Consider the following 26,697-nt stretch of genomic DNA (forward strand, 5'->3'; position numbering starts at 1 on the left):
CTTGCTGATCAGCTCTGAGTTCTTCTGTCTGTGCAAGAGTTCGGAGGCTGCTTCATGCAGAAGCATCTGCCTGCATGTGCTCAGCCACACACACACACACACACACACACACACAGGTGGCTGAGAGCAGTCATCCACATCAACGCACCGCCTCCTAATCTCCTCCTGCTCCCTCATCTCTTTGCTCCTCTTTGTCATCTTCACCTCTTCCTCTCCTACTTCCATCCTGTCACTTCACCTCCCTCCTCTTGCCCTTCTTCCCTTCTTTTCTCTTCCTTTTCCTTCTCTCTCATTCTTCTGCCCACATCATTCACAAAAACACGTATCAACAAGAAACTAAATCACTGATTTAGACTTCAGGGTATTTCATAGAGCTGTGAGCACAGAAGCTAAAGTAACGTCATTAAACGCTACTTTAGCGCTAACCGAGTCCATGACAGGAGAACACAACACAACATTATAGTATGTACTGATTTTATAATCAATAAATCATGAGAAGGTTCAACCTAAAGATGTAATAACGAGCACTGCCCTCTACAGGAGGAAACAGGAAGAGCATGAAGAAGATGCCCTCTGACATCACAGTGACATCAAAAGGCCGACGTCAGCATGTTGTAATAAAAACATAAAACTGAAACACGTTGCTGAGCTCTCGGCTTGCTCTCGTTTCCGTATTAATCCAGCCTAAACAGGAAGCAACTTCTTATCTGCCAATTCTGTTTATGGCTTTTATTGTGGAATAAAAAGTGGTTAAAAATGTTAACATGGTCTTTGGTCAGTGGTTGTTGATCAATGGTCATGAGAATTTGTATAATTAAGATGAAGGAACTGCCCTCCCAGCCCATTGTTGCTTCACTGGGCTGGTTTCAGTCATTATGCAAATGTCCTGTTTATAAGATTGAAGCCTGCAGTCAGCTGAGACTGAAGACGTCACCTGGATGATGATGAAACGTTTCCCCCACAAAACGCTACATTCTTTTTAAAAATGGAGAAAATAAAATTTAGACTCAGAGGAAATGTTAATAAGTTCTCACAGATGTGGCAGCCTTTTATCACTTACTTTAACTCGTTGAAAACACTTACAATAGACTAAACTTCTGTACCACAGGGTTCCCTTCTGTTATGGTTTTGGGAGGGAGTTGATTTTTTTTTTTTTTTTCTGTTTTATTGTTATTATCCGAATTTCGATGGCCTAATTTGTTTTGATATATGTCTTTATATCGGTTGATACTTGCTGTATTGGGCCTGATATGTTAAATTACATGTGCAAAACGTTATAAATAAAGAGGGGAGAATTTCACCATAAAAGCTTGAATGCACAGAGCAGTTGCCACGTGACTAATTGATTAAACATTTGCATTAATGAACAGTCAAAAAAAAAAAAAAAAATGCTACATCCGGATGAACAGAATCAACTTTTGGAGAGTTAAAAATTTTAGTTTTGTTTCATAACATTTCTTAAACTCTCCTCGTGCCACGCCCCCCTGTGATCATCGTTACTCCTCCTCTTTTTCTGTCCTCGCTCTGATGAAAACACAGAAACCTCGTCGTTGTCCTGACCCGTCTGTTAAAACAAACAGAGCAAAGCTTTCCCCTGAGGCAACACTGACCCCTGGTGGTCGGGTCAAACATTTCTAATGATAATTTCAGTTTCACATCTACCAACAAACAGAAGACAATCAGGTTAAAGCTTAAAGACGAGAAAGGCTTGAGCCATCAGTCCAGAGCTCGTTAATGTCCTCACATCATTAAGACCCTCAGCTCACTGCGATCAATCACTCGTTGGGCCCACAGCTCATTAACGCAGAGGGCACATTGAGACGGGAGCTCATTAACAGCCTCTCAGCATCATTCAGGATGGAGATTAACTTTACTCAACAGGACAGAGCGTACATGAAGCCACGGCTCGAAGCAGTTTAACACATCTGAATCCCTTTGACTGTTAGCCTTCAGCTTTGTGTAACACCACCCAGATGCTCACTTCATGTCTGATAAGAAGACAGAAACATTAGTCGTTTATGGCAGCTGTAGCTCCCAGTAAACACTGATGCTAACGAAGTGCGATTTATTAACCTGCAACAAGCAGAATGGCCGGGTGGCGTTTAAGCCGCACAGATACAGGATGTTTAAACTGACTTCCTGTTTCCTGTGCCAGTTTATTTATTTATTTCAGCTGGTTGTTGTGTTTTCATCAGGGAGGTTGCAGAGTGCCCTCTGGTGGATAAATTATGCAACATCCGCACTGATAACATGGTCGAACGGTGTTTTTATCCACGTTATAAGGTTTCATTTATTGGCTGTTATACAAGCTGACACCGACACATACATCTGTAACCATTACGGTCCATAATACCGATAAACCAGTCGGACTTTAGCAGAGATGCTCTTAAAACTGGAAAACCGTGAGAAGAATGGGAGCTTCCAGCTTCTCTCATCATCTCATGAACATCAGTGTCTGTAAAGTTTCAGTGGACACTGGAAGCTGGAGACAAACTTTACTGAATAAATGTCTGATATTGTTCAAAAATAGAAAGGATGCATGAGGAAGGTCAAGAGAGAGAGATGCTGAACACTGAACGTGTCACTGCGGAGTAAAAAAGAAACTCCTGACCACAAATACAGAAACCGCAGCTGGATTTAAGGGAGTATAAACAGTGAGGGAACCTTTAACATCCCTTCAACTGTAGAAGAAGAATCAGAAGAAGAAGAAGAAGAAGAAGAAAGGTGGAGTGAGGACGAGACTAAAGAGGAGTACAAAGAATAAAAGGAACAACAACAACATGATGTAAATATATATAATATAAATATATATAATCTTCTATAATTTCTAAAGAGAAATTATAGAAGAGAAATGAAGAAAGGGCAGAACAAGAAGAAGAACAGGACATCTGATCGGCCGTGAGTGTAACTCACAGAGTGGACACAAGAGGGAGCCAGAGGACTTCCTGCAGACTTAGATGAGCTGAAACGTGACACCAGCGTTCATCGTGAGATTAAAATGTCTGATTTTCAGTTTGATAAATGAAACTGTGGGTTAAACATGAACTCTGACTAAACTTTGGACATTTCAAATCAATGAAATCAAAACACAAGATCAGTCTGAGTGAAGCTGTTTTTTGAGCTCCCCTGAGAGGCCTCGAGCTCAGACTTTAAAAACTTTGTGCTAATCTGACACGTGACTCCATCACGATGAAGCGTCTCCATTGTGCCGTCTCTGTGGAAGCAAACCTCAGCGGAGCAGCACAGCAGACGCCTCCTGAATGTTAAACGCTCCTCTTTGTCATTTCTCTGCTGCGCTGCCACGAAATCATCCAAACTACAAACCAGCCTGGAGGAAGGTTGGGGGCAAATGTGTGTGAGCTGCAGGTTTGTCCTTACGATGCTGTTGAGGTCGGAGTCGAAGCTCCCGATGTGGTGGGTGGTGTTGCTGCTGGTGTGAATGGATGCGGTTGTGGCGACGCCCCCCAGGGGCTCCAGACCCTCCTCGTCCCACATGTAGGTGCCCCCGGACCCGCAGCTGTCGGAGGGGGACAGGTCCAGGGACGAGCCGCCCTGCAGAGGGGACGGACATGTTTGATTCAGACCACGTGGAGTTTTTCAGCTTTTATTAAACGTTCATGACTGCAGATGAGAGCAGGACAGACGTCCTCCTCCGTCTTTCCCAACAGCGTCCTGCCTCGCCCGGCTTTCAGGGACAGAAACCACGTCTACACCCTGCCTGTTAACTGTCCACGTGTGGGGCTGCTTTCACCTGCTGCAGCTGAGCTGTGAGTCAGGTCAAAGTATGACTCAAAGATTATGTCATGTTTCTGGAAATGGGTTAAAGGTTTGACAAATGGAGGAAACTGTGACAATTCAAGAGGCTAAATATCTGAAGTGGGTCTATGAGGTGAGGCTGAAGGCAGGGTGAGGCCAAGCAGCATCCTCCTGTGCTGATATCAAAGCCTGCAGTTCCTCTAATGTCCACTAGAGGCTGACTCAGTGTTAAAGCTCTACAGCAGAAAGAAACATGCTGACGGCCTCATACAGAAACTCTTCATATCAACTGTTTTCACAACTCACCTTTTTAAACTGTTTTAAGGCTTAAAGTCTGCATTATTAGGGGTGTGGCCTCTTTGACTGACAGGTGAATGGTGACACAGGCGGCTGTAGCTGCTAGCTGTCTGCTAGCTTCACCTCAGCTAACTGGAGTCCCTGAACTGGACCTCCGGACTGTGTTTGTGCTGTTAGACTCTATTTTTTCATACAAATGAAGCAGCCTACTGGCTTTTATTGATTTCTCTAATTAAAAAACAAAATCTGGCAAATGTAACAGGAAGTGTTGGCCCAAAACTACAAGGAATATGGCCGCTAGCACAGGCTAAGCCACAGCATTAGCCGATAGGTTGGCAGACTGTGGTTTTATAAAGAGAGCTGCTGCTGTGGGCACTGATAGCTCCTTCTGATTGGTGGAAAGTTCTTTGTATGGGTTTAATGGCGCTACCTGCTCGTGGTAGTCCGGCTGACTGGACCGTCTCCGGCGGGAGAGTCGGGTCAGCTGATGGTCTCCTCGTTCACCTGAACACAAGCAGGATTTTTTTTTTTAAGCAGTCGTCTCGACACTTTTTCTCCTCCCTCCTGCTCCTCATAAAACTCACCTGTGAGTCTCACGCTGCTCCAGTCGATACCATCATCCAGAAAACACAGCCCGGTCGCCTTGGTGACACAATTAGCGACCACCTTGTCGTCATCAAACCTGGCGCACGATTGGTCGAGCCCGGAGTCGTCTTCCTCGTTTTTGGAGGAGAGCAGCAGGATGCCGACGCCTCCGTTTCCTGCAAACAGCAGACAAGCGTCGCCGTGAAGTCGGATATTATTCTAATTTACTGACATCTGTATAAAATAAGAAATCTGATCTCACCGAGGTTGTCAAAGTCGTCCATGTACTCCTGACTGGTGTCGTTTCTATCCAGAGAGGAGGTGGAAGACAGGGACATGTCCTCCAGCGTCTCCCCTAAAATCGACACCTCTGCCTGGGATGCAGGCTCTGCCGGCAGCTCCTCTGCGTCCGGAGCCTCTGGAGTGTTTTCTGGAGGAGGACGAGCAGCTGTTAGAGAGAAACTACAAACAGACAAAAATAAAAAGCTGTGGGTAAAATAAAGAGTTAAAAGCTGAACCTGGGCTGTTTTCTGTCGTCGAAGGCGTCTCTACAGAGTCCTTCCGTCTGCTCAGTCCTTGGTCGTCTACACACTGATTGGCCGTCGTCGCTCGCAGTGGGCGGGACTGCTTGATGAGTGTTGGGCGTGACATCTTGTAGCTGATGCCACTGGGCCTGGAGGTGGGGCTCAGGCTGGGTAGGAGAGGTTTCTTTAAGGCAGATGGAGGCAGGAGGGAGGGGACCCCCGACCTCGCTGAAGCAGCAGAACCAACACTGGCTCCGCCTCTACCTGCCTGGCTGCTAACAGGTGGTTTCAGCAGGCTGCCTTTAGGTGGAGCCCTGCTGGTGGAGGGGGACTGAGGGAGGGACGAGGAGGAGGCGGAGGAAGGAGTGAGGGTGGGGGAGGGCTGCCGTCGGACCTGGGTGAGGCTCCGTGAGCGAAAGCGATCGTCTTCAGTGAGCCGGACGGAGACAGCGGAGCCGAGGCTGTCGCTGGAGTACGAGCGGTTGGCTGGAGTCTTCTTCTGGAACGGGGAACCAGCTCGAGATCCAGGACCAGAACCGCCGGCACGAGAGAGGAAACTCTGAGGCCGTCTCAGAGAGCTGCTGGGTCTGGGCCGCGGTTTGGGCCCCGAAACGCCGTTCAGGGCGTGTTTGGCGCCGTTGGTCGGCCCTGATGGACTCAGTTTGTTGGATCTGATTTTGGAAGCAGGAGGCGTGCTGGGGCTGGACTGTGGAGACGGCGATGATGATGATGGCACAGGCAGGCCAAAGCCACGCCCCTTTTCCACAGAGGCTGCTTTTTTGGCGTCACGCTGGGAGTAAAACTGCTGGACGCTGCTGCGATTCCACCCGCCCTTCCCCCGGCTCCACGCCCTCTCCCCATCACCGCCGCCGTCCACCATCAATCCATTTTCTCTCCTCAATTTCACAGAAATCGAACTCGGCACTCGGATAAATCCATTCTGTTTAGCCGAGGACGGGGGCGCCGTTAGGGCGCCGTTGCCCCCTGATGGTCCAGGGTGGTGGTAGAACCCGTTGGTGAGGCGGGTGCCGGCGCTGGCGGCAGCAGCAGCAGCAGCGCTGGTGCTGACAGCGGCGGTGGCGGCGGGAGCCGTCTGAGATCTGGGCCGAGAACCAAACTTGGGCAACCTAGAGACCATGGTGGGCATGGCGGGAGGGTCGACGAGATGAGGGGCTGACATCAAACCCCGCCCACTTCACCATGGAGACACAGAGTCAGAGGATCTGGACAGAAGACAGGAAAAGATGATGTTAAAGGTCACGACCTCAGAAAGGTCAACTGTTCTGAAAACTATTCTTCTAAAACTCTCAGTGATGAAATTTGATTAAATTAAAAAATGTTTTAAATTGTTTTCCAAAGAAAAACAAAAAAGACAAATTTCAGCAGCAAAGTTTGGACATGTGGAGTCAAACGAGTCCTGCGAGGTTCCCTCGGTTAGCTTCACGTGCACTTTGCAGCTTAGTCTGTGTGACACTTGTGTTTCAGTGCAGACCGACAGGCTGCAGGTGGAGCTTTGTTATCACGCAAAGCAAGAACCAGTTCAGAGAACGCTTCCATGTAGAGCTACGAAGGACCTTTACTGGAAAACCTTTCAAACGCCCGTTTGCTGCGGTTTCTCTGAAGCACAACAAAGCAGCTCTCAGCGCAGCGTCTGCAGGCGCTCCTCACTGAGCAGAGCTGCAGGATCAGGACAAAGCTGCAGCAGCCTGGGACACTTTGGTGAGATATAAAAAAAGCCTGGCAGCCCACAGTGGGTGATCACATGATCCCTCTGATGGTAAAGGAAAGCCCGCCTCCATGAGGTCACCATATTCAGTTTCCCATTAAGAGCAAACTTTTCTCCTGGTTTAAAGAAAGTTTCTGAGGAAGAATCACGACAGAAGGTTCAGGGATTGAACTTTACAGGCTCGAGTGACACTGTGGAGCTGTGCTGTGGAACTTTATTCATAAAGCACATTTAATAACAACAAAATGTTGGCCAAAGTGCTGTACAAAGATTTAAAAAAGCAAAAAATTACACAGTAAGAAATAAGATCAATAACAAATACGTGGATGATGACTGGGTGGATAGATGGGTAACTCTCACGCGGTGCTGTGGCACAGCAGAGCTTTCAGACACCCTGATTACAGACTGCAGGTTTGAACGGCAACGTTACAGGAAGAAGCCTCCGAGCCTCGATGTGGGTTCAGTCCTGATGGAGGTGAGATGGACGCATGTTTATTCCAAACGTGTATTTTTAGCCTTCCCGCCCCCCCTCCTGGCCCCCGCTGAGCCCACACATATGTTGGTATTCATAACACCAACCGTTCCCTCTGACTCTCCAGAAACAGTCGCTGAAAGTGGTCGTCTGAGTTTCTGCTGGTCGCTCTGCTCCACAGCAGCTACGTGATAGGCTGCTTTTATAGCATTAGCATTGTTAGCTTGACATGACACCATCTGTGACGCGCGTGCAGAAACACGGAGCTGCACGTGTGTCGTGCACTGACAGCGTGAAGATAAACCAGCGTCCAAAACTTGTTTTTTGCAAACAATTCAGTTTCTGAAATCTGCAGAGCTCAGTTTGTGATCCTTATTTTTTAATATGTTTCCACCTGCGAGGCTCGCTGTATTATAAATAAAAGCTATTGTGTGTTTTTTTCAAACAAAGTGAAAAATGGATTTAACTGTAGATACGTGTTAGTGCTGCAGGACTGTTTAAATGAACAACTCCTTGTTGTGTTTTCATTCATGTTTTGAGGCCATAACAAACTGTTATTACTGTCGGTCACCTGCAGTACCTTCTCGGCCCATCAGGGGTCCCCGGCCTACACTTTGGGATTAGTCCTTGACGTGGGTAGAACAATAAACCAGCTAAGTTTAAGAGTTTGCTGAAGTTTGCTTGCTAACAAACATGTTGGCAGGTTTTAAATCCCAGTCAGCATCCACAGCTGAGCCCAGACTGAACCTGCTGAACAAAGACAACAGTTTCATTCATTTTGGTGATGATGATGCATGCTGCAAATTTCCAGAAGTTTCTCAGCACCAATGACGTCAGCTACCCCGATGAAATATAATGAAGGTGTGAAGCCGACAGGCCCCGCCCTCCTGCAGAGAGCCGAGCTGCGGCGTCTGCACAGAAACTAAATTACAGCCCTGAGGGAGCGGAAAAATCCGGAGAGGAGCAGCTCTGACTCCTGCCAGTGATTAACAGCTGAAACATGTGGCAGCTGATCGCTCTGCAGCTTCAGCGCCGCCGGCTCGTGTGCGTGTGTTTGGGCTGGCGTGGAGATAATGCTTAAATGCACTCCGCCCCTAATAAAAACAGTCTGCTGTTCCTGCACACAGACACACATTAATGGTATGCCACACCCATCACACACACACACACACACACACACACACACACACACACACACACACACACACACACACACACACACACACACAGGTAAGACTGCATGCAAATCCAGAGGCCGGGAAGCTGCAGGGACACAAACCTGCGACCTGCTGCTGCATGAAGTCTTGCAGCAGCAGGTCGCAGGTTTGTGTCCCTGGTTGCAGAAGTTCATAAAACCACAGCGACAAGAGTTCAGTACACATAACTCAAATGTGTCAACACACACACACGAGTGCATGTGAGTAATTCCCACAGACACAGACATGTGACCACAGGGTGTAGCCTCACTGGTTCCTGCATCTTAATTAAGTTTAGGAGACTCTCGTTTCAACTGGAAAGGAATGCAGAGCAAACACGGAGTCAGCACTCAGAGCTCAGGAACGTCACGGTTTTAAATGCTGCAAACACAGACAGCAGCTGCTGTTGCAGAACTCAAATAATCAAACAAATCATTTATATAGATGAAAAAGTTTAAAAGTGGCTGAACTCTGCTGCAGGCTCTGGATCAGCTGAGCGTGGGACGAGAGGCAGCGGGCGAACCACGGATCACATGGTTACAAATGACTGAACTTTCAAAATAAAGGTCAGGGTGACTGTGTACTACTAGACAAGAAAATAAAACGTAAATAAAACATCATCACAAATGTGTTGATCAAATTAAAGAAGCAGCAGCAGCTAAATTACTCTTTAAAATGCATGAAAACTTCTGATTTTATAACTTTGTTCTTTGGAAGGAGACGATTCTCTTCACTCTGTCAGGACCCACACACCTGTGTTCCTGAGCCCACACAGCCTCCATCACATGCTGGTGTTGGTCAGACCTCCGAACACTCCTGATCCACCAGTTTATAAGTATCACTGACTCTACATTAGTGTGCATTATAATCACTCTCAAATATCCTTATAGCTCTGAGCTGTTAGATTTGCCCTCTTGGCCTTCAATGGCACTTTTTACTGGGATACATAAAGACGCATCAAAGTCACTTTGCACACTGTCACAAGGAAATGACTTGATCTCCTTCGCGAGACACGTTGGACAGATTACAGACCGACGAGTCATTTACAGCCAGTTACTCTGGCGTCGGAGCGAAGCCTCCCTCTCACGTTGCGCTGATGCTAAAACCAGAACCGTCCCTCCGAGCTCGCCCTCAACTCGACTGAGCATCACGAGCTTTTCTGGAGGCCTGAAATCAAACAGCTGATGTGCTTATGGAGGAGCGAGGTAGGTAAGGCGAGACCGCCGAAGAGCTTGTGACTTCAGCGGCCAGCTGCTGGATCATCTGCACGGCCCGAAGGCTCGCCGCGCTTTAGGCCGCGCGGCCACGTGCTTCCCTCACAGTAACAACATTATTCAGCATCAAGTCTCACCTCTAAACTGAGAACATGTTTGCTGTCACTGATGTGAAGAAAGAGATGCTGCAGAAAGCTGACTCACAGCTTCCCATCAAACACTCACAGCTGGTAAAGAACGATGAACTCGGGCACAGCTGGACGTCACCGTCACTGTGGCCAGAGGGCAAAGCGCCTCAGTGAGGCACCATCGTGTATCCGTTCACTTCATCTGTATAGTACTGCATTTATGAGACACTCTTATTTTATCCACAGAATAAAGGTTTATGAATAATTCAGGTAGAAGACTCTGTGCACAGCGCCGCTGTGAGGCAGACTTTCCAACGCTCTCATCATCATCAATGTAAATATAATACTAAATCCACTTTTTCCAGCAGCAGGTTTACGTTACTGCTTCTGCTTTGAGGATGAATTTCTGTGGGGGAAGTTTAAGTGTGTCATGGTCACGAGTGATGGAAAGGTGGCACATGAGGTCGCCTGGTGGATCAGTGTGGTGTCCACCCACCAGGAGCTCCTCTAAGGGTGCCCTCGCTGCTGTTTGCTGGTTGAGTGCTGCGCTAACGTTAGCATGGGGGTGTAAACAATGGTAACCATGGCTTCCGTTAGCTTGCGAGGTAGTTGAGTTGTGCTCACAAAGGCAAAGCTTGGACTATTACTGTGGAGATAAAAAAGGTAACCAGGGCAGCGCTGATGTTTTCATCATCTGATGGTAAATAAGTGTGAAAAGGTTAACGTCCAGATTAAGGTCACATGATTCATGTGCTGCTTCAGCTGCAGGCTGGTGAGATTAGGGATGAAGACCGATTAACTGTTCAGGTGGGAGTTTTTCTACACTTGTGTCACATTGACTGACACGTAGCCACGTCCTCAAAAACTCCAGTCATGATGATGTCACAAAGCCTGCAGCAGTACTGTCCTCCTGTGTGCGTGTGTGTGCGTGTGTACGTTTGTATTACCAATGTTGTGGGGACATAAAACTGTCGGTCACTTTGTGGGGACTCGACTTCTCTTTGGTGGACAAAGGACAAATCCACGACTTGAAGCATTGAATGTAAGCTGGTGTAAAGTCCTCTGAAGTGCTGCGAGCAGGACTGAGTGCAGCTGTACTGCAGCAGAAGCACTGCTGCGATACCAAGGACACACAGGAGGAATGAAGACTGATGAACGAGGTCAGGGCAGAATCATAATGAGATCCTCTCTCCTCGCTCTCGTCTGTGTCTGCACACTGTGTCTCTCTCTCTTCATCCTGTGTTATTTATCAGCATCTCTCCATCACTGGGCCTCTTGTTAATTTGGATTCTCTTCAAGTTGAAACTGAGCTGAGCAACAATCCCGACCCACAGAATGTTTGACAGTGTTGTGCTGGCACTGATGCTCCGAACACTTCATGGTTCCTGTACAAACATTCATATTAAACATGCCAGAGTTTCAAACAGTGAGCTGTTTATGCTCAGACTGCACACTACTCAAAACACACAACTGTGCACTGCTTGTTCTATTGTTGACTCCGTGTGACCTCAGAGAGGGGATCACTCACAAGCTCCGCCCACCTGATGTTCATATCTCAAGTTTACAAAGAAAAGTCTGTCAGAAGAAAGTTGGATAACAGGGAAGTGCGGTTTTCAGACACAACTGAGTGCAGCAAGGCCCAGCATGAGAGGAAAAAGGCTTATTTCCAACTGTGAATCATGCAAAGCTACCTTCATAGGGTTCAGGAACAAAAACGTGGGGCTGGAAATGAAACACGGGCCCTTTATCAGTGTTTCACAGTGGTTCCTGAACCTCTGATTTATGACTGATGATTCTCTCAACCATTAGTTCCCATTCAGCAATAACCTTTGTGTCCGAACGGATCAAAACGAGTGCTTATCAATCAAAAACACAGCTGTAGTAGTTTTACATCGTGGTCACTGTCCACAGTCCAGGACACATGTTAGATAACTGAACACACAAGATAAAGACACCGTGCAGCCTATCTGAAGTGGTACATGCTGAACAAACACGGTGCCAAAGTGTCTGCATGTGAGCCGCGACGAGGAAAGTCCAGTCGGTTCCCTCACCTCCTCTCGTGCACTGCACCAACGACCTGCCGCGTCAGCGCTCGCTGGTGTTCCCCGACCTCTCTGCGTGGGTCTTTAAAGCCTCACACATAATCCAGTTTGGTGTCAGGCTGCTGGATGACTTACAGGAGAGATTTAAGCCGGATGAACAAGTGTGTTTAAGATAAGAGAAGCAAACACACGGAGGATAAGTCAGCTCAGAGTGTGAGCGGTGTGGATAAGGCCTCGGCTGTTTGGCTGTGAGCCACAGAGTCCATTTGAATTAATGAATGAAAATCCAGGTGTAAAGTCAACTCGCTGTTTGTTCGTTTGGATAAGAAACGAGTGAACTCTGATTACAGCAGCAAACCTCACAAGAGCAAAGATAAAAACCATTCTCAGCACCAAAAACTACAGACGCCCGTATCCTTCAAATTCCCACACGTAGTGTTAGCAGAGCACAAGTGGACTAATGCACAGTTAAAAGTGGGCTTCGAGAAATACAGCACTCCCTCTGAGGCTGGATTACAGGCAGCTCCACGTTTGCTCCATTGTTCCAGTTTACGTAACTTAATTCACTGCAAACCAGTCGGAACTTTGCACCATTTCAGCTGCAGCTTCCTGTGGGCTCCGTACCAAACGTGCAGCTTTTCCCCCCAAAGACGACGTTTGAGTGCTGAGGTGTCTGCCATCATCGGTGAATCTGAGCTGCTCGTGTTGGAGCTGAAGCCAGTGAATCATGGACCGGCAGTTACCTTCATTCATTTATATAGAAAACAGACTTTGCATGAAAGGAAGTTTTAAAAGTGTCAGTGATGCAAAGCTGTTTCTGGAGGCCCAGGATACGAACACAGAGCTGGAAATGATCTGAGCAGCTCTCCATTAAACTCCGAGTCTGGATCTGAAATCTGCAGAGAAGCCCGAGTGCTGCTTACGTGTCCTGACCTTGACGGCTTTCTTATCGACAGAGCGTATCCATGAAGGATACCGGGGTGATCTGAGCCCGAGACTGACTGTACTGTGCTTATGAGTCACTTTCACTAATGCAGTTCACAGAAGATGAGCCAGAAAACAGAGCTGCTGGGAATCAGCATCCAGCGTTTATCTTATGAAGCTCCAACAATCAGTGAAACGATCAGAAAAGACATCTGCAGCTACAAACAGGTGCTGAGCGCCTCTGTGAATCCAGACGGATGTGATTAATGGACAGCTGAGACAAACATACTAGAACATACTCAGCTCTGTAACTGAATGGAAAACCGTCAGAGAACGAGAGCACGAACGCTGAGGGCGTAGCTACACTGCGAGGTCTCGTGTCTGAGATGGTTTTAATTCCATATCTGCACAAACTTTGGATGTTACAGAAAAATTATAACTGTGAAGTGAAAATCTAGATGAAACAGCATCTTTTGTTTCCCTTCACCAGCCGCCGCCTCCTCCTTTGACTCCCCCCTGCTCTTACTCCCCCTCCTCTTCCTCTACTGTACGTCCATGCAGCCATGCTCTGAGCTATCGATGTCTTCATGCTCCAGTTCTCCGCTCACTCAGCTGAGAGGAATCGAGGGCTGGCGGCGAGACGGCCAGGAAAGGTCAAACACGTCCATCTTTAACCTCCTAAGACCCGTACTCTTCCACAGCAGCATTTTTAATTTCTCTTTGATATTTAGGCTGATTGGGACCCGATGAATATAAAAACAAATTTGATTTTTTTTTTCCACCTGATTTTTGTTTCTAAGAGAAAAGGAGCCACATACGAGGATATGCGTTTAAAATTTTGATAGAACAGTAGCAGCATAATGTCCTCGTAAGTGGATATCAGGCCCTTGTAGAGCAAAATTGAGTATTTTGGTCTAAATAACCCAAAATGTGACGTCCACATATGTGGACGCAGGTCCTACAACGATTAATCTGAAATCAGTTCAGCCAGGATGCACGCAGCTACTTTACTTATCACTGTGGACCGCTGTCCTGAGCAGGGGGTCCGCTGCAAACAGTCAGTATTGGCATCATCAAATAATCTGGAGATTATAAAGGAATATATTCATTTATGGTTTATCGAAATCCCCAAACCCACCAAAAAGCACCCATGCATGCCACAAACCAAAGAATACTTCATGTATAATGAAGCAGGGCCAAAACTCATCACTGTTTTATACAAATTCAGACATTGGCCAATAACTTCTTAAAGATGAGTTCTGAGTCAGACGTCCGAGAGTCCGGACTCTGCCCGTCTGGGTTTATTTCACAGGAACGACGACCTCGTCGTCTCCTGACAGACGGCGCTCTCTCTCAGATTCTCAGGTGAACGTTTCCGCTCCACGGGGTCAGATTTCATTCACACTCGGAGTGAGAAAGGCCAAAAGCTGCTGGAGCAGAGCTCACAGATGGACCCGCGACACAACAGATGGTGTGGATGCAGCTCGCTGCGTGCACGAAACGTGACACCACAAATCTTTGACAGCAAGTACAAAAAGTCACAAAAAGTAAGACGATCCATTAAAAGGAGAGAATTTTAATGAATCTGCAGCTCCTGCAGCAGGATCATCTTCCATAATCAGTCAATTGTTACTCTCAGCCTGACCAACAAGCACAACAAAAGAAGGTATCGCAGGGTATTTTTCTATTTTACATTGATTACAAGGCTAAACTGAACACATCACATCACCACCAGCAGCCGGTGGACAAAATATAAAACAGCGGAGTTCCTCAGGGTTCGAGTTTAGGTCCTCTTATTTTTCACGTCATATGGAATCTAAAGACTATAATTAGAGAAATGCTACTTTTACTACACATAACTTGAGTTTCAAAAAACAAAAAGTAAGGTTTACATTTGAATTTTCATTTTATTTTGCAAAGGGTAATAATCTGTACAGTGCAGAACATTATTTAAAGTTTTCCTGTGTTTTGCGTGTAACTGTTAGTTACACGGGAAACAAAGCTTCACTTCACTGGCCTGCCTGCATAAACGAATGTGTCAATAAAACCTTCTCTGTAAGATGCTAAAAAACAACACCTCATTCACACGTTACGTTCAGTGCCTGAGTCTGTTATGTAATATTTGACCTATTAAATTGCTTCAAATAACAACAGGAGAGACTGCATGTGAACGCTCTGCCTCTGAGCCTTCTTAAAGATAAAGAGAACTGTGTGCTGCTGTGGAGGGTTTAAAGGCCAGATGTGATGTAACTGCACTCACGAGGACACGCTTGCTGCTGTTGTTACACCAGAAACACTCACAGGTTTATCTGAACTCTGCTGCTGGGGTTCCCCACGTCTGTCCAGGTGAGGAAAAAACAGCAGGACATATCTGAGCTCCTCGAGCTTTCAGGAGTCCCACCAGCTGGTGATGAACTACTTCATGTGCATCAACAAAAACTGTAGTTCTTCTAATGTCCACTTGTGGCTCGCTAATAAACACATTTACAGCCTGATATGAATGTAGCTAGCTCTAAAGCTAGTTCTTTATTAAATCTCACTTATTATGCAGGTAGATGGCGGCACAAGTGACTTTAGCTGCTAGCGGTCTGCTAGCCTTTCCTTCTAATGCAATTAGCTGATTAATAATATGGCTGCTGTGAACTCAGAGCGTCCAAGAAGTCCGAGCTCCAGTGTTTTATTATTTGGATGTTGCTGAGCACTAATTAGCAGGTAACTGTGTCTGCGTTACGCTTGCACAGTCTGTAGACGCAGCTTGCTAACCAGGCTAACTAGCATTAGCAAGAAAACAGGGACTCCGCCCTCTTGTCCAAATATGGTCACTTCTGGCTCCAAAAGAACAACAAGAGAAAACATCCGTCCTTTATTTACAGTGGACAGCTGTAAATTTACCAACTGTGCCAAATGAAACTGACCCCAAACAGCAAAGCCTTATGGGTAATGAGGACAGGACTGCTGAGAAGCAGGCAGCGCAGATAAACATGGCAGCCTGATAATCACGTCTGCACGGTTAGAACAATAACAATGCTCCTGAGCTGTAGCTCAGACTCTTTATTTCCACGTCCGTGCGTGCAGATCACCCGAGGACAGATGTTATTGGCTCAGGGCAGACTAACATTACCTCCTCCTCCGCCCTGCCTCCATCACTGAGCACAAAAAAGCTGCACTAATCTTCCAGACATATAAAACCCTGTTTAAGTGACCTACACATCTCAAGCTCATGTGAATTAAACAGACATGACATTTAAACATGAGCCAGACTGTCAATTTGTCGTAAGAAAGCGGCTCTCTAATGAAGCCTGAAGTCAGAGTGAGTCATCGTTTCTCCGTCAGTCCAGGTCACGGTGTGGTTTCTGACTCCTCCTCAGTCAGGATGGCTCCCCATCAAAACAACAGAGCCACATTTAGCCGAGCCGTTTTATTATTCATGGCTGCCGCTCGGATGCAGGCCGTGAGAGTCATCATTCGATCCGCACAGACTCAGCAGCAGGTTTCTTGCAGGCCTGATGTCCACGCTGTTAGCCCAGATACTCGGGCAGTAAAGAAAGAGGCGGGCTCGCACGCATTACTGCGCTCCACGCAGGAAAGATACGAATTTAATAAAACTCTGACCTCATTTACTTTATTATTTTAAAGGCTGTAACATTCAAATCTGTGTGATGGACAAAAAGCCTGACGTGCAGCTTTGCTGGCTGTTGTTTTGTGAATTATTATTATTATATTTAGCTCATTTTTGATGACAGCTTATTGCTTTGTTTCTATTCATATGCTGCTACCAACTATGTAGCTGTTGGAAAATATTGGAGTTATATGAGGAGTTTAGTCATTTATTGTGTATTTATTTTCCTACATTCACCTAAACCAGTTTAACAACAAATTAACATTATGCACAAAATTTACATTTATTCAAAAATACGAAAAACTGATCAAAACAGCAAAAACTATTTTAAATAATTAGCATTTTAATATGCACATGAATGGAGGCAGGTTGCAGAAGAGCTTCTCTGAACACGCAGCACATGAAACAGGGCTGCAGCAGCTGCAGACCCCACTGGGTGGGACCCACTCAGCTGAGAACAGGAAGCTGAGGCTGCGGTTCACAGGCTCAGCATGTTTAACACCAGACGTGGAAACATGGCAACATTCAGATGGTAGGATCAGAACGTGGCGTGAACGTGAGTTCCTGGATCATCCTGCCTTGTGTCAACTATTAACTGCCTGAGGTTCTACCACCTCCACGCAGGCAAACACACAGCAGGAGAGCCCCGCCCGGGTGGCTGTTAGACCAACAAACACACCCTCGTCCAACACAGACACACACGGAGGATGTGTAAACTTTTCCCACAGTTTTCAGTCTGAAGTCACACTGATGACGGTGTCGTGGGATTTCAGGTCTGACTGGTCTCCAGCGGGCGGTGACGGCAGCGAGGATCCAGGAGGAGATTCTCGTCATTTTCATAAACAAATGTGTTTGTGCTGGTCGTTGTTTAAAGCATCGACAGCTTTCTGTGCTCGTCTCTTCAGCTCTTTCAAAAGACTGAAAGAGATATAAAATCTAATGTTAATATTTCAGTATTTTCTCCCCCAAACAGGAAGAGCCCGTCAGAGTCTCCCTCTGAGAAACAACACGTTTCATCTATCTGAAGAAAGCGACTCGTTACTAACTCAACAGGTCCTCTGTGAGCCTGACATGGATCTGTGGAGGGAAACTGATGCTATTTTACTTATTATTACATTCATATTATATAATGAATAATATTTTATTGTACTTTATCATTTATTCTGTTTTCTTTTATTTAGCGTGTGATCATCTGATTTTGTCATTTAATTTTATTACATTTCTTTTAAAACTTTATTTTTTAATCTTTGAATTTTTCTTTTTTGTTTTTATTATGTTTTGTTTTATTTTTAGTCGTATTAAAAATAAATAAATATTTATGTTTTGATTGGTTTCTGCTGTTCTCCGACTCGATCTGCGTTTATCGCCTCTGTGTCAATAAAGTTTGATCAGAGAATGTTTCAGTATTTATTAGGAAATATTTACTTCATATTTTTCGGCCACGTTTGATTTAAAAAGTAATTTTTATTTCCCATTAATTTTATTTTAGATTCGTTTTTCATGCTTTTTAATAATATTTTTAAGTCAATTTCCACTTTATTTCCAGACATATATTCTTTTTACTGCTCGTTTTTCAGAGATTGTATTTTCTTCTGTTTTTGGGTTCATTTCTTCTAAGCAGTTAAAAAATGAATTCAATAAATAAAGATTTCTGGCTTCTTGGAGTCAGTCTCACTGATTTTCTTTAAACTTTAAAAGGAATGAATTTTCTACATGAACCCTTCTCATGTCCTGATGTAATTTGTTTCTGCATCAATAACTACACTTACATCACTACATCAGCCTTTGTTTACATGTTCCGTTTCCTCCACGCTCGTCCTCGCCGAGCTCGGCTCACATGATCTGATCAGTGAGGAAGCAGCAGGCAGACACCACCCAGCTAGAGATCCACAGATTCACCAAACATTTCCTGCTGCTGACCTCCATCAGCACAGACGGAGAGGGCATCAGATATCGCTCCAACAAGCTCACAGCGGAGGACGAGGATTGCACAGAGAGACACCGCCATCCGCTGTTAGCATTAGCTTGGCACCAACGCACGACCAGAGCTGCGATTTGAGCTCCGACATGCAGAAGAAAATTTCCACCAGTGAAACAAAAAGCTCAGATTTCATTTACAAAGATGACACAGGATGATGAGGACTGAGATCAAATCAGAGAAGGTCAGATGTAACGCTGACCTTTGGGGGGAATTCCTTTTAAAAAAATAAAAATTGGAGTTAAATGCTCATTTTCTTTCATTGATACACAACACGTTACAAAATGCTGCCTCAGCAAGCACGATTTTAATCTTTGGGTCGACACCAAGGTGACCTCCATCCAAACCCCAGCAGAGCGGCTCGGCCTCCAACACGCACACACAAACTTGTTTTCATCTAACACGGGGACTCCACTATCTTGATTTGCCAGCCCACAGAGGACACTAACTGTGCCATCTGTGCTGAAGGCCTGATGGAAAACATTAGCCTGAGGAAACGACTTTGAAACAGCAAAGTTAAACCTGCTCAGGCTGCAGGTAGGACTACACCTTCCACTTCAATTATTCATCCAACAGTCTGGAAACAATTAATGTTTGATCAGCTGGATCCAAACTCCTCCCTCTGCAGCTCCTTTGTCTTCCTCGGGGGTGAGAGCGGGCTACAGACACAAAAGGCCGGGACCCGTCTATGAAACTAGCTTCGGTTTCATTGGTATGTGAACAAAAACCTGAACAGGAGGCACAAAACTAATGAAAGCACCAGCAGGGCTTCTGTTTTCTGTGCTGTGACTCATCCCCTCTCCGTTATCCGTCGGGCTCTTCGTCTCAGAGGGAGAGGGCGAGGAGGAGAAAGGCAGGAATGAAGTCCAGCCGGGTGGAAACGCCACACAGAGAGACAGATGGGCGGACAGACTGGACTCCTGCCATCGGTCTCGGTGTCAGCAGGTTCCCTCAGAGAGCTGCTGAAGCTGGCAGCGAGAGCGCCACAGAGCAGCAGGGGACTCGCCTCTGCAGCTGCTTTCACCTGACTCTGCCGACCAGCCCACATCAGCTCACTTCACAGTACACGCGCTGCCTTTCCTCCATGACTGCAGACTCCGGGGCTCGTGCTCCAGTTTAAGACTCAGGTTAAATGCCCGGATGATGCATTAGACTCTCCGCCGTCCATCACACTCACTGCTGAGGCCTGCTGTACTTTCTCTTCATGCTGACGGGGAAAATCAAACTCCATGTTTCCTGTCTGTGTGCTTTAGCACCGAGCAGTCAATAAATCATCACCATCACACACGTCTGGATCCACTGAATGAAACTTACTCAGAAAGGGGAAGCTGAACCTGTCCATGTTATTAACTTAGTGCTTGCAGCTCGTTAGGAGGCAGAACTTGAGCTTAAAGTAAATAAACAAATGTGTGATTTATAAATGAATTCAACTTGACATTTCATTCCTACAATAAACTGGAATCGAGCCCAAGTTTGGTGACTTCACCTCAGCGGTCTGTTCTGTGCCTGAATCTGATTGGCTGTTATGACTCCCACATCAGCTGCTGATTGGCTCTTTGTAGGCAAGCGTTTACCCAACTGATCAATAAAAGAAATCAGCTGAGCATTGATTAACTGAATAATCAATTAGTCCAATAAAGTAGCCAGTAATGATTCACAGAGACGGTTTGCTGCAGTAAAAACATCTGATGTTTTATAAACAGCACACTAATCAATCAGCTGATCTGAGTAATACAGCGAGCAGTTATGTTTTTACCAGGTTAGTTTAACCAGTAATGATAACTGCTGTGTGACGTCAGGCTCTTAGAAACAACACCAAACTAAAGTTTCACCGTCCTGTGAGACTTTCTGAGCTGTGTGAGTGATTGCTTCACCGGAAAGAGACCGACTGATCGATTAATTGTTCGATCAGTTCATTAAAATAAACTGTCTCAAGTCTCGTTATCTTTAGGACAAAATGATCAAAAACAACCCGTAACCTTTTCGTAACACACACACACACAGCCTGGACGTGGGGTGTGTGTGTGCGTCCTCTCAGCAGATGTTTCCTCACACTCACCTGCGAACCACTCGGAGCATCTGACGCCGAAATGCGGAAATATGCAGCTCGGCTGGATGAAGATAGCCGAGCTGCAATGGGGCTGTGAGCCGGGATGCACCGGGCTATGAGCCGGGCTGTGCCGAGGTAATATCCGACCGCTGGCGGTGTGCTGGAGGCCGGGCGGCGGTAAGAGTCCCGGTAAACGGCGCTGAGCTGTGGGGCCTGTGGATGCTCCTCCCGGGCTCGGCGGGTCTCGCGCTGCCGACGATCACCTCCGCGCGCCCTGACGGAGAGGAGACGCTAACGTGAACGCCTTTTGTCCGCGTGCAGTCTGTTTGTGCCGCACATGCTCAGAGCTCGAGCCGCTGCTGCTGAATCATCCACACACGCGCGTGCACGCGGACAGCGCTTGCGCGAGGCACAGCTGACTCTGACGTCACGCGGACGCTGTAAACAAAACCCTTTCGTGGCCGGTGTTCCAGATCTACTGGCGTTGGTGGAACAGATGTGTGGCAGTTTCAGTATATAACGTTTCAGGAGCTGCTACCGACAAACCAGCAAAAAACCGCCAAATGTGTCACCTGTGACACTTGTGAGGTTGTCTCAAACACACTCCGTCCGTCGTGATGCTGTTGAACAACAAAATGTTTAAAAATGTCGCGAGGTACCTGGTGATATCCTCACGCGCGACGCGATCGCGAAAACAGCAAACAATTAACACCACGCCGATGTTGTTCACAGGACAGCAAGAGTAAAGCGAGCAGTTTGCTTTGTGCACTAACATGGACTCGAGTCAACCAGCGCCCCCTCTGGCCAAGTGCCACAGCCTACAGCCAGATCAGCCTGACACACATCTGCACAACACGTTTGTGCCTTTCAATTGTGTCCGTTTGTGCGTCGTGCAAATAAGCCTTTGAAATGATTGAAATGATATCATGTATTTTTTTTTTATTGGCCTACATTTGTACAAAATTCCAAATTATATACACAAAGTCATAGAAATCACCACTCCAATTGGTCATCATGATTTTGATATTCTCTTTTTCCATGACAATGAAACACGCCTTGGACAAATATGACACATCAATATTTCATTAGTGTTGTCACATCACATCCTGTAAGCAGAGTCTGCCTGTGTCCTTTATATATCTATCTCTATACAGTCTGTATAAGTGTGGTTAATCTAATAAACATGTGTAAGGAGATGGCAGTTACTGTGAATGTACAGCAGGTGATCAGTAATAAACAGTCAGACAATGACTCTGACGATCTCATTCAGTCTTGCAGATTGAATGCACCTTCTGTGGAAAGTGGTACCACACAGTGTGTGTGGACTTCCCCTGTGCAGAAGGCGACTACAAATGTTGTGGGTGCTAAATAAACAGAAAAAATGATCCCTGTTGTCTTTGCTTACCGATTGTTTTCAGTGTTGACAATCCACATTGCTGGGATTGCATCTTTCAACATGTTGGTGAGTAGATGTACCAGGGGTAAGTGCAGCCACTCAGCCTCTACTCACTGTGATCATAGCAGCAGGTGCAGATGTGTCAGTAGGCTGTGGTACTTGGCCACAGGTGGCAGCAGTGGACTGACCTCCACTGGAGACTGCTCCAGCTGTGTAATAGTGGATCTGCTACAAATTGAAGCTCATAAGCAAGTTTTGGAAATGAACCCTTGTATTATGTTGAAAAACAAAAAAGTGACATTGATTTTGTTGCGGTCATTTTGACCCGTACTGTGTAAATCCACTCAGAATTATCAAAAACCTGCACTAAAACAATAGAAACTTTAGAAACAGGAACCTTCCCAACTAAGATTTAAAATAAACAATTTCTACGTCTCCTCCAGAGTCAACAACAGATGACAAACCAAGCGACACACCTGAGTCACTGACTTTCTTAAATCCACTCACTCTCACTGGCTCTGTTTATTTTTAGAGATGCCTGTTACCCACCAGCTGACCGGGCGGTCACTCGGGTTAAACATAATAGAAAAGGCTGAACTGACAATGCTGTGACAGTGATGTACACTGTTGTTGGTATATATCAGGGGTCCGGAGCCGCGGCTCCTTAGTCCTTATACTGCGGCTCCGCGTGGTTTGGGAAAATAAATTAGAAGTAGGGGAGACCGGGGACAGTTGTAACATTTTTGACATTTCTGTCTGTAAATTGGAGCTCTTTTAAGGTAGTGGATTCAAAATGTAATGCAAAGTATTTACATGTCTCTGCTATTAAATAGTTACTGACAGACACCGAGCAGCCAATCCCAGCACACCAGGGTCCAGCATGGCGCTGAAAGTGTGGCGCTCCATCTCTCAGAAACATGTACAACAGGAAAAGCTGAAAATCAAAAATCATATTAACCACAAACTTTTCAGGTTATTAGCAGCAAACACAGAAATCTGTTTGTGCCATTATGGAAATGTTTCACTCTTTTATAAAACTGCAGCTCTTTCTACCCAATGAACATCAGTCAGCCCAGACTGAAATGTTACATGTGTGAGGCAGACACGTAATAAACACAAGCAGAGAAACCATGTTGCACAGTCACATGATCATGATTATTGCAGCCTGTGTAATGCTCAACTACTGCATCAACAACTTGATTTTCAGCCCAGTGCATGCCCACAAATCTCACTTATTCCCTGCAGTAATCAGCCATGTACAGGCTGTGAAGTTGGAATTTGCTCCAATCAGAAACTTCTGGAAATAAAGCATATGATGCATAGTGGGTGGGTCCAGCACTGGCAGAAATCAGAGAGAAATATCTTAATAGTAATATGTACAATTAACAAGCACCCTGAATTGGATAACTGAAGAAGTAAAACTTCTTCCAGGCGATGAAGTGCCAGAAATCCAAACTCCATTTGAATATGCAACAGATCTTTGAGATGTTTGTGTTGCCTTCAGATTGCTCTAAACAGTTGTTAGTCTGCACTCAGTCAGTGAAAACTGCTCCACTGTTCCCAATATCAATATGGAGTCTCCATCAGGTTCAGGACTATGTGAAACCTCTTGAGTGTTTATAGCAGCAGCATCAAGGCAACTGAGCAAATCACAAATTTATCCAAGTTTGTGCTCATAAATCAGCAGGATGACACGATGAAACGCTGTCGTCTGCATATAACTTTATATCTGTAATATATTTTAATCTAAGAAGTATAACCAGAATCTGTCATCCAAGCTGAGGTTTTAAGTACAGTCATCTTCCACTTCCCTCACCTATGGTGTGCCACAAGGTTCTGTATTGAGGCCCTTATTATATACATAATGCTGATTCAACGTTTCAGTTATGAAGGTGCTTCTGTCACATTACATTCAGAGCTCTGTGCACTCAAACACACATCACTATGCTTATGTTTAACATAATGAAGATGTGACTACGACACCTCATTGGTCAGCTTAGTGCCTTCTTTGATAACATTGTTAAATAAACAGAAAAAGTGCTCAGTATTGCACCAGCTTCCCCTGTTTGAAGCTTGTGTTCCACATGTAGAAATGTTGCTGCAGCCACAGCAGCAGCAGAGGTGAAAGGTTGCACAGAGAAACAGACAACCACACTTAAGAGCTCTTTGTGACACACACTCTTTCATCTCCAGGAGAAAGCGGCCAGGATTGTGCTCATGCCTCCTTTCATTCGCTCTCTTAGAATAAAATAGAGTAGATTTGATTCATTTCTTCTGCCTTCATGATATAACAAAGATAATGTAAAATCAGTAATTTCTTAGTAAAAAGGATACTGTACTCAAATATACAGACAAGTGTCTAATTACATCTTCCATTAACCTGACCCATATAATTAATCTAGAATAAACATCAGTGGGTTGGCAGTTTGTGGAAGCCACTATATCTGAATACAGTGGAGGGAAAGGACATCTGCCTTGCAACTAATGGTGTTTTACGTATGTGGTGCTAGAGAGCGGAGATGCAATGTGCAAACCAAAGGAGAAAGAAGTCACGGGTGTTTGCGTAAGGTACATTTAGATTCATTCTGCACCGTCATACCCTACATTTTAGCCCCTTCACAAAAACACAAGGAAAGAGAACGCCACTGGCACCTTATTAAAATGTTGTCTTCATTTAAGTCAGAGCTCTAACACAAAAACACGCTCCCAGGTCAGACACGTGACCCTCTCATCTCTGGAAAGCTGACAAGAGCTAAATAACAGCAGCCAGTTATACGCTAACATTAGGCTCCAATGCCCTAACAGTCACTTTCCCGCTGATAAATCGTTCAGCTGCGTCTGAAAGCTGAGGTAAACAGCGGACTGACTGCCTTCTACAGTTGAAATTTAAGGTTTTGTCTCTGACAGATGAAAATAAGTTATCCTAGCCACTGTAGCCAGGCTTACGCAAATAAGTTTCTGGAGGTAATTCAGTAGAATTCTGCAAGCTGCTGACATCTGTTAAACTTTTACACACTGTAGCTTTAATTGTCAGTCCATGGTTTGACTTTGGGATCTGGGGTCTTGGTTGAGTATTTTCAGTGCATTTGAGTTATTCTCACCATTTTAAGTCTTGAGTTGTAGTTGCTATAGTGTTGCCTTTCACTTCATTATGCTTTTCATCATCATTCATCCAATGTGACAGAATCACGTGACCTGCAAGACAACCTTTGTGTCCATGCATATCAGCCAGTTTAAAGAAAGTTGTTACCCATCACCTCTGACCGTGATGGTGTCAGGTTCAGCCAGTTAAGGCAGAGTCGGGCTATGCTGAATGTGTAAACGTCAAAGTGTCTGACATTGTCCACAAAAACCTAAAGCTGACCTAATGACTGGTTGCCCAGTAAAAGACTGGAGAACAGATTTTGTTGTTATAGTGCATTTAATGACCACATGATGCATGGAGGCCCAGGCTCAGCTCATCAAGTTGACCTGCAAGAACAAAAAGTCACTACACATGTTTCTCCAAATTTAAGCAAGTTGGTTCGTAACTGTGCCTTACCTCAAACCTTTATCCTTTGAGAATCAACCACTGGGACACTTTCTGGATCGTGTGGCAGCACAGGGCTTAGAGGAAAGGGGCTGTAGACATCGTCAGTGTATTTGGAGTAAGAAAAGGCTTCTCTTCCTCGCTGGTAACCATCGCCGTTCTGGATGATGTAGGATGAAGGCAATGCAGGTGGAGCCATAAACATGCCAAGTGGCACTTGAGAGGTATACCAGGCATTAAAGTCAGGATAGGTCTGAGAGGGCATCCAGTCCTGTGGGTCAAAGGAGGAAGGAGCTCCCCCTGTAGGAGCATTTACCCATGGAAAGCCAGCAAAAAATGAGGATCCAGTAAAGCCACCAATACCAACCCTTCCAGAGCCGGAGCCGCCAGCAGATCCAACCCCTCCAGAGCTACCAGCACCGACGCCTGCAGTAACAGAACTGCCAACGTCAACCCCACTAGTACCAGAGCTGCCAACACCAAGCCCTGTAGTAACTGAGGTGTCACGACCAACCCCAGTTGTGCCAACACTTAAAGCACCAGCTCTGCCAGCACCAGAGGCCCAGTCACCAGTATCAACTCTTACAGATCCAGTGCTACCATCCCCACGCAATCCAGTTCCAGGGAACCATCTGACAGCACCAACCCCTCCAGTACCAGGTACCCAGCCAAGGTGGCCCAATCTTCCAGTGCCACCAGACTGACCTGAAAGCAGAAATAAGTTTTTACTGAAACTGAGCTTGTCAAGTTGCAATGAAGCTCTTGCAAATTTTGCTCTGAGTAGCACTGAAAGAAAACCCTTCTATTACTTGGTTTAGCAGACCAAGCTTTTCAGTCAAGTATAAAATTACAGTTTCCTGAGAGAAAAAAAAAAAAAAAGGGGGGGGGGGGGGTAGTTCAGTTCTGCTACAGCTATATTTCCAAGACTAACTCTTGAGATTAGACAGGAAGACTTACCTTTAACTAAAACAGGCAGGCAAGCACCTCGGCCAAAAAGGAGGAAGCAAATCCAGGAAACCCTGTTAAAGATATAACATGTTTTATATATATATAAAAAAAAAAACTTAAATTATAAAAGAGACATCAAACAGCACAACTAACCTCAGCATAAAGACAAGCACCATGATTAAGGGTCCGCTACAGCAGGCTGGTATCAACACACTGCCAGCTGCTTACAGATCAACTCAGTATCCGTTAACTAGCTGACAGCAAATGCATGGCTTATATTGGTGCTCAACATGCTGGCAGCTCTCGTTAAATT

The 26,697-nt window shown here is 45.6% G+C and overlaps 2 protein-coding genes across 7 annotated transcripts in view; both read right to left on the minus strand.

Moving 5' to 3' along the window:
* LOC147324095 (serine-rich coiled-coil domain-containing protein 2-like) overlaps positions 1-21,283 on the minus strand; it is a 53,689-nt gene extending 32,406 nt beyond the window's left edge. For 3 of the 5 annotated variants that reach the window (XM_086304564.1, XM_086304565.1, XM_086304566.1), the window contains exons 1-6: positions 20,521-21,283; positions 5,157-6,385; positions 4,901-5,068; positions 4,638-4,814; positions 4,484-4,557; positions 3,379-3,552 (exon numbers count right to left, since the gene is read on the minus strand). In XM_086304564.1, the coding sequence (XP_086160690.1) occupies positions 3,379-3,552; positions 4,484-4,557; positions 4,638-4,814; positions 4,901-5,068; positions 5,157-6,342 (1,779 nt within the window). In that variant the 5' untranslated portion in view covers positions 6,343-6,385; positions 20,521-21,283. The remainder of the gene's footprint in view (positions 1-3,378; positions 3,553-4,483; positions 4,558-4,637; positions 4,815-4,900; positions 5,069-5,156; positions 6,386-20,520) is intronic. The other 2 variants (XM_086304567.1, XM_086304563.1) reach the window with 2 other exon arrangements.
* Positions 21,284-25,309: 4,026 nt separating this feature from the next.
* LOC147324097 (uncharacterized) lies at positions 25,310-26,686 on the minus strand. 2 transcript variants are annotated; one of them, XM_086304851.1, is made up of 5 exons: positions 26,538-26,686; positions 26,394-26,455; positions 25,804-26,141; positions 25,449-25,707; positions 25,310-25,378 (listed from the first exon to the last, which is right to left on the minus strand). In XM_086304851.1, the coding sequence occupies exons 1-4, from the start codon at positions 26,558-26,560 to the stop codon at positions 25,450-25,452; spliced, it is 681 nt and encodes a 226-aa protein (XP_086160977.1). In that variant the 5' UTR covers positions 26,561-26,686; the 3' UTR covers positions 25,310-25,378; position 25,449. The 2 variants fall into 2 exon arrangements, with proteins under 2 accessions (XP_086160977.1, XP_086160976.1); XM_086304850.1 differs by having other exon boundaries at positions 25,449-26,141; positions 26,538-26,685.
* Positions 26,687-26,697: the final 11 nt, after the last annotated feature.

This window comes from Aulonocara sp. 'chitande type north' Nkhata Bay, linkage group LG8, assembly GCF_057382095.1.
Source record: "Aulonocara sp. 'chitande type north' Nkhata Bay isolate Kocher_YH1m ecotype deep benthic linkage group LG8, A_spYH_male_GT1.1, whole genome shotgun sequence".
Lineage (NCBI taxonomy): Eukaryota > Metazoa > Chordata > Actinopteri > Cichliformes > Cichlidae > Aulonocara > Aulonocara sp. 'chitande type north' Nkhata Bay.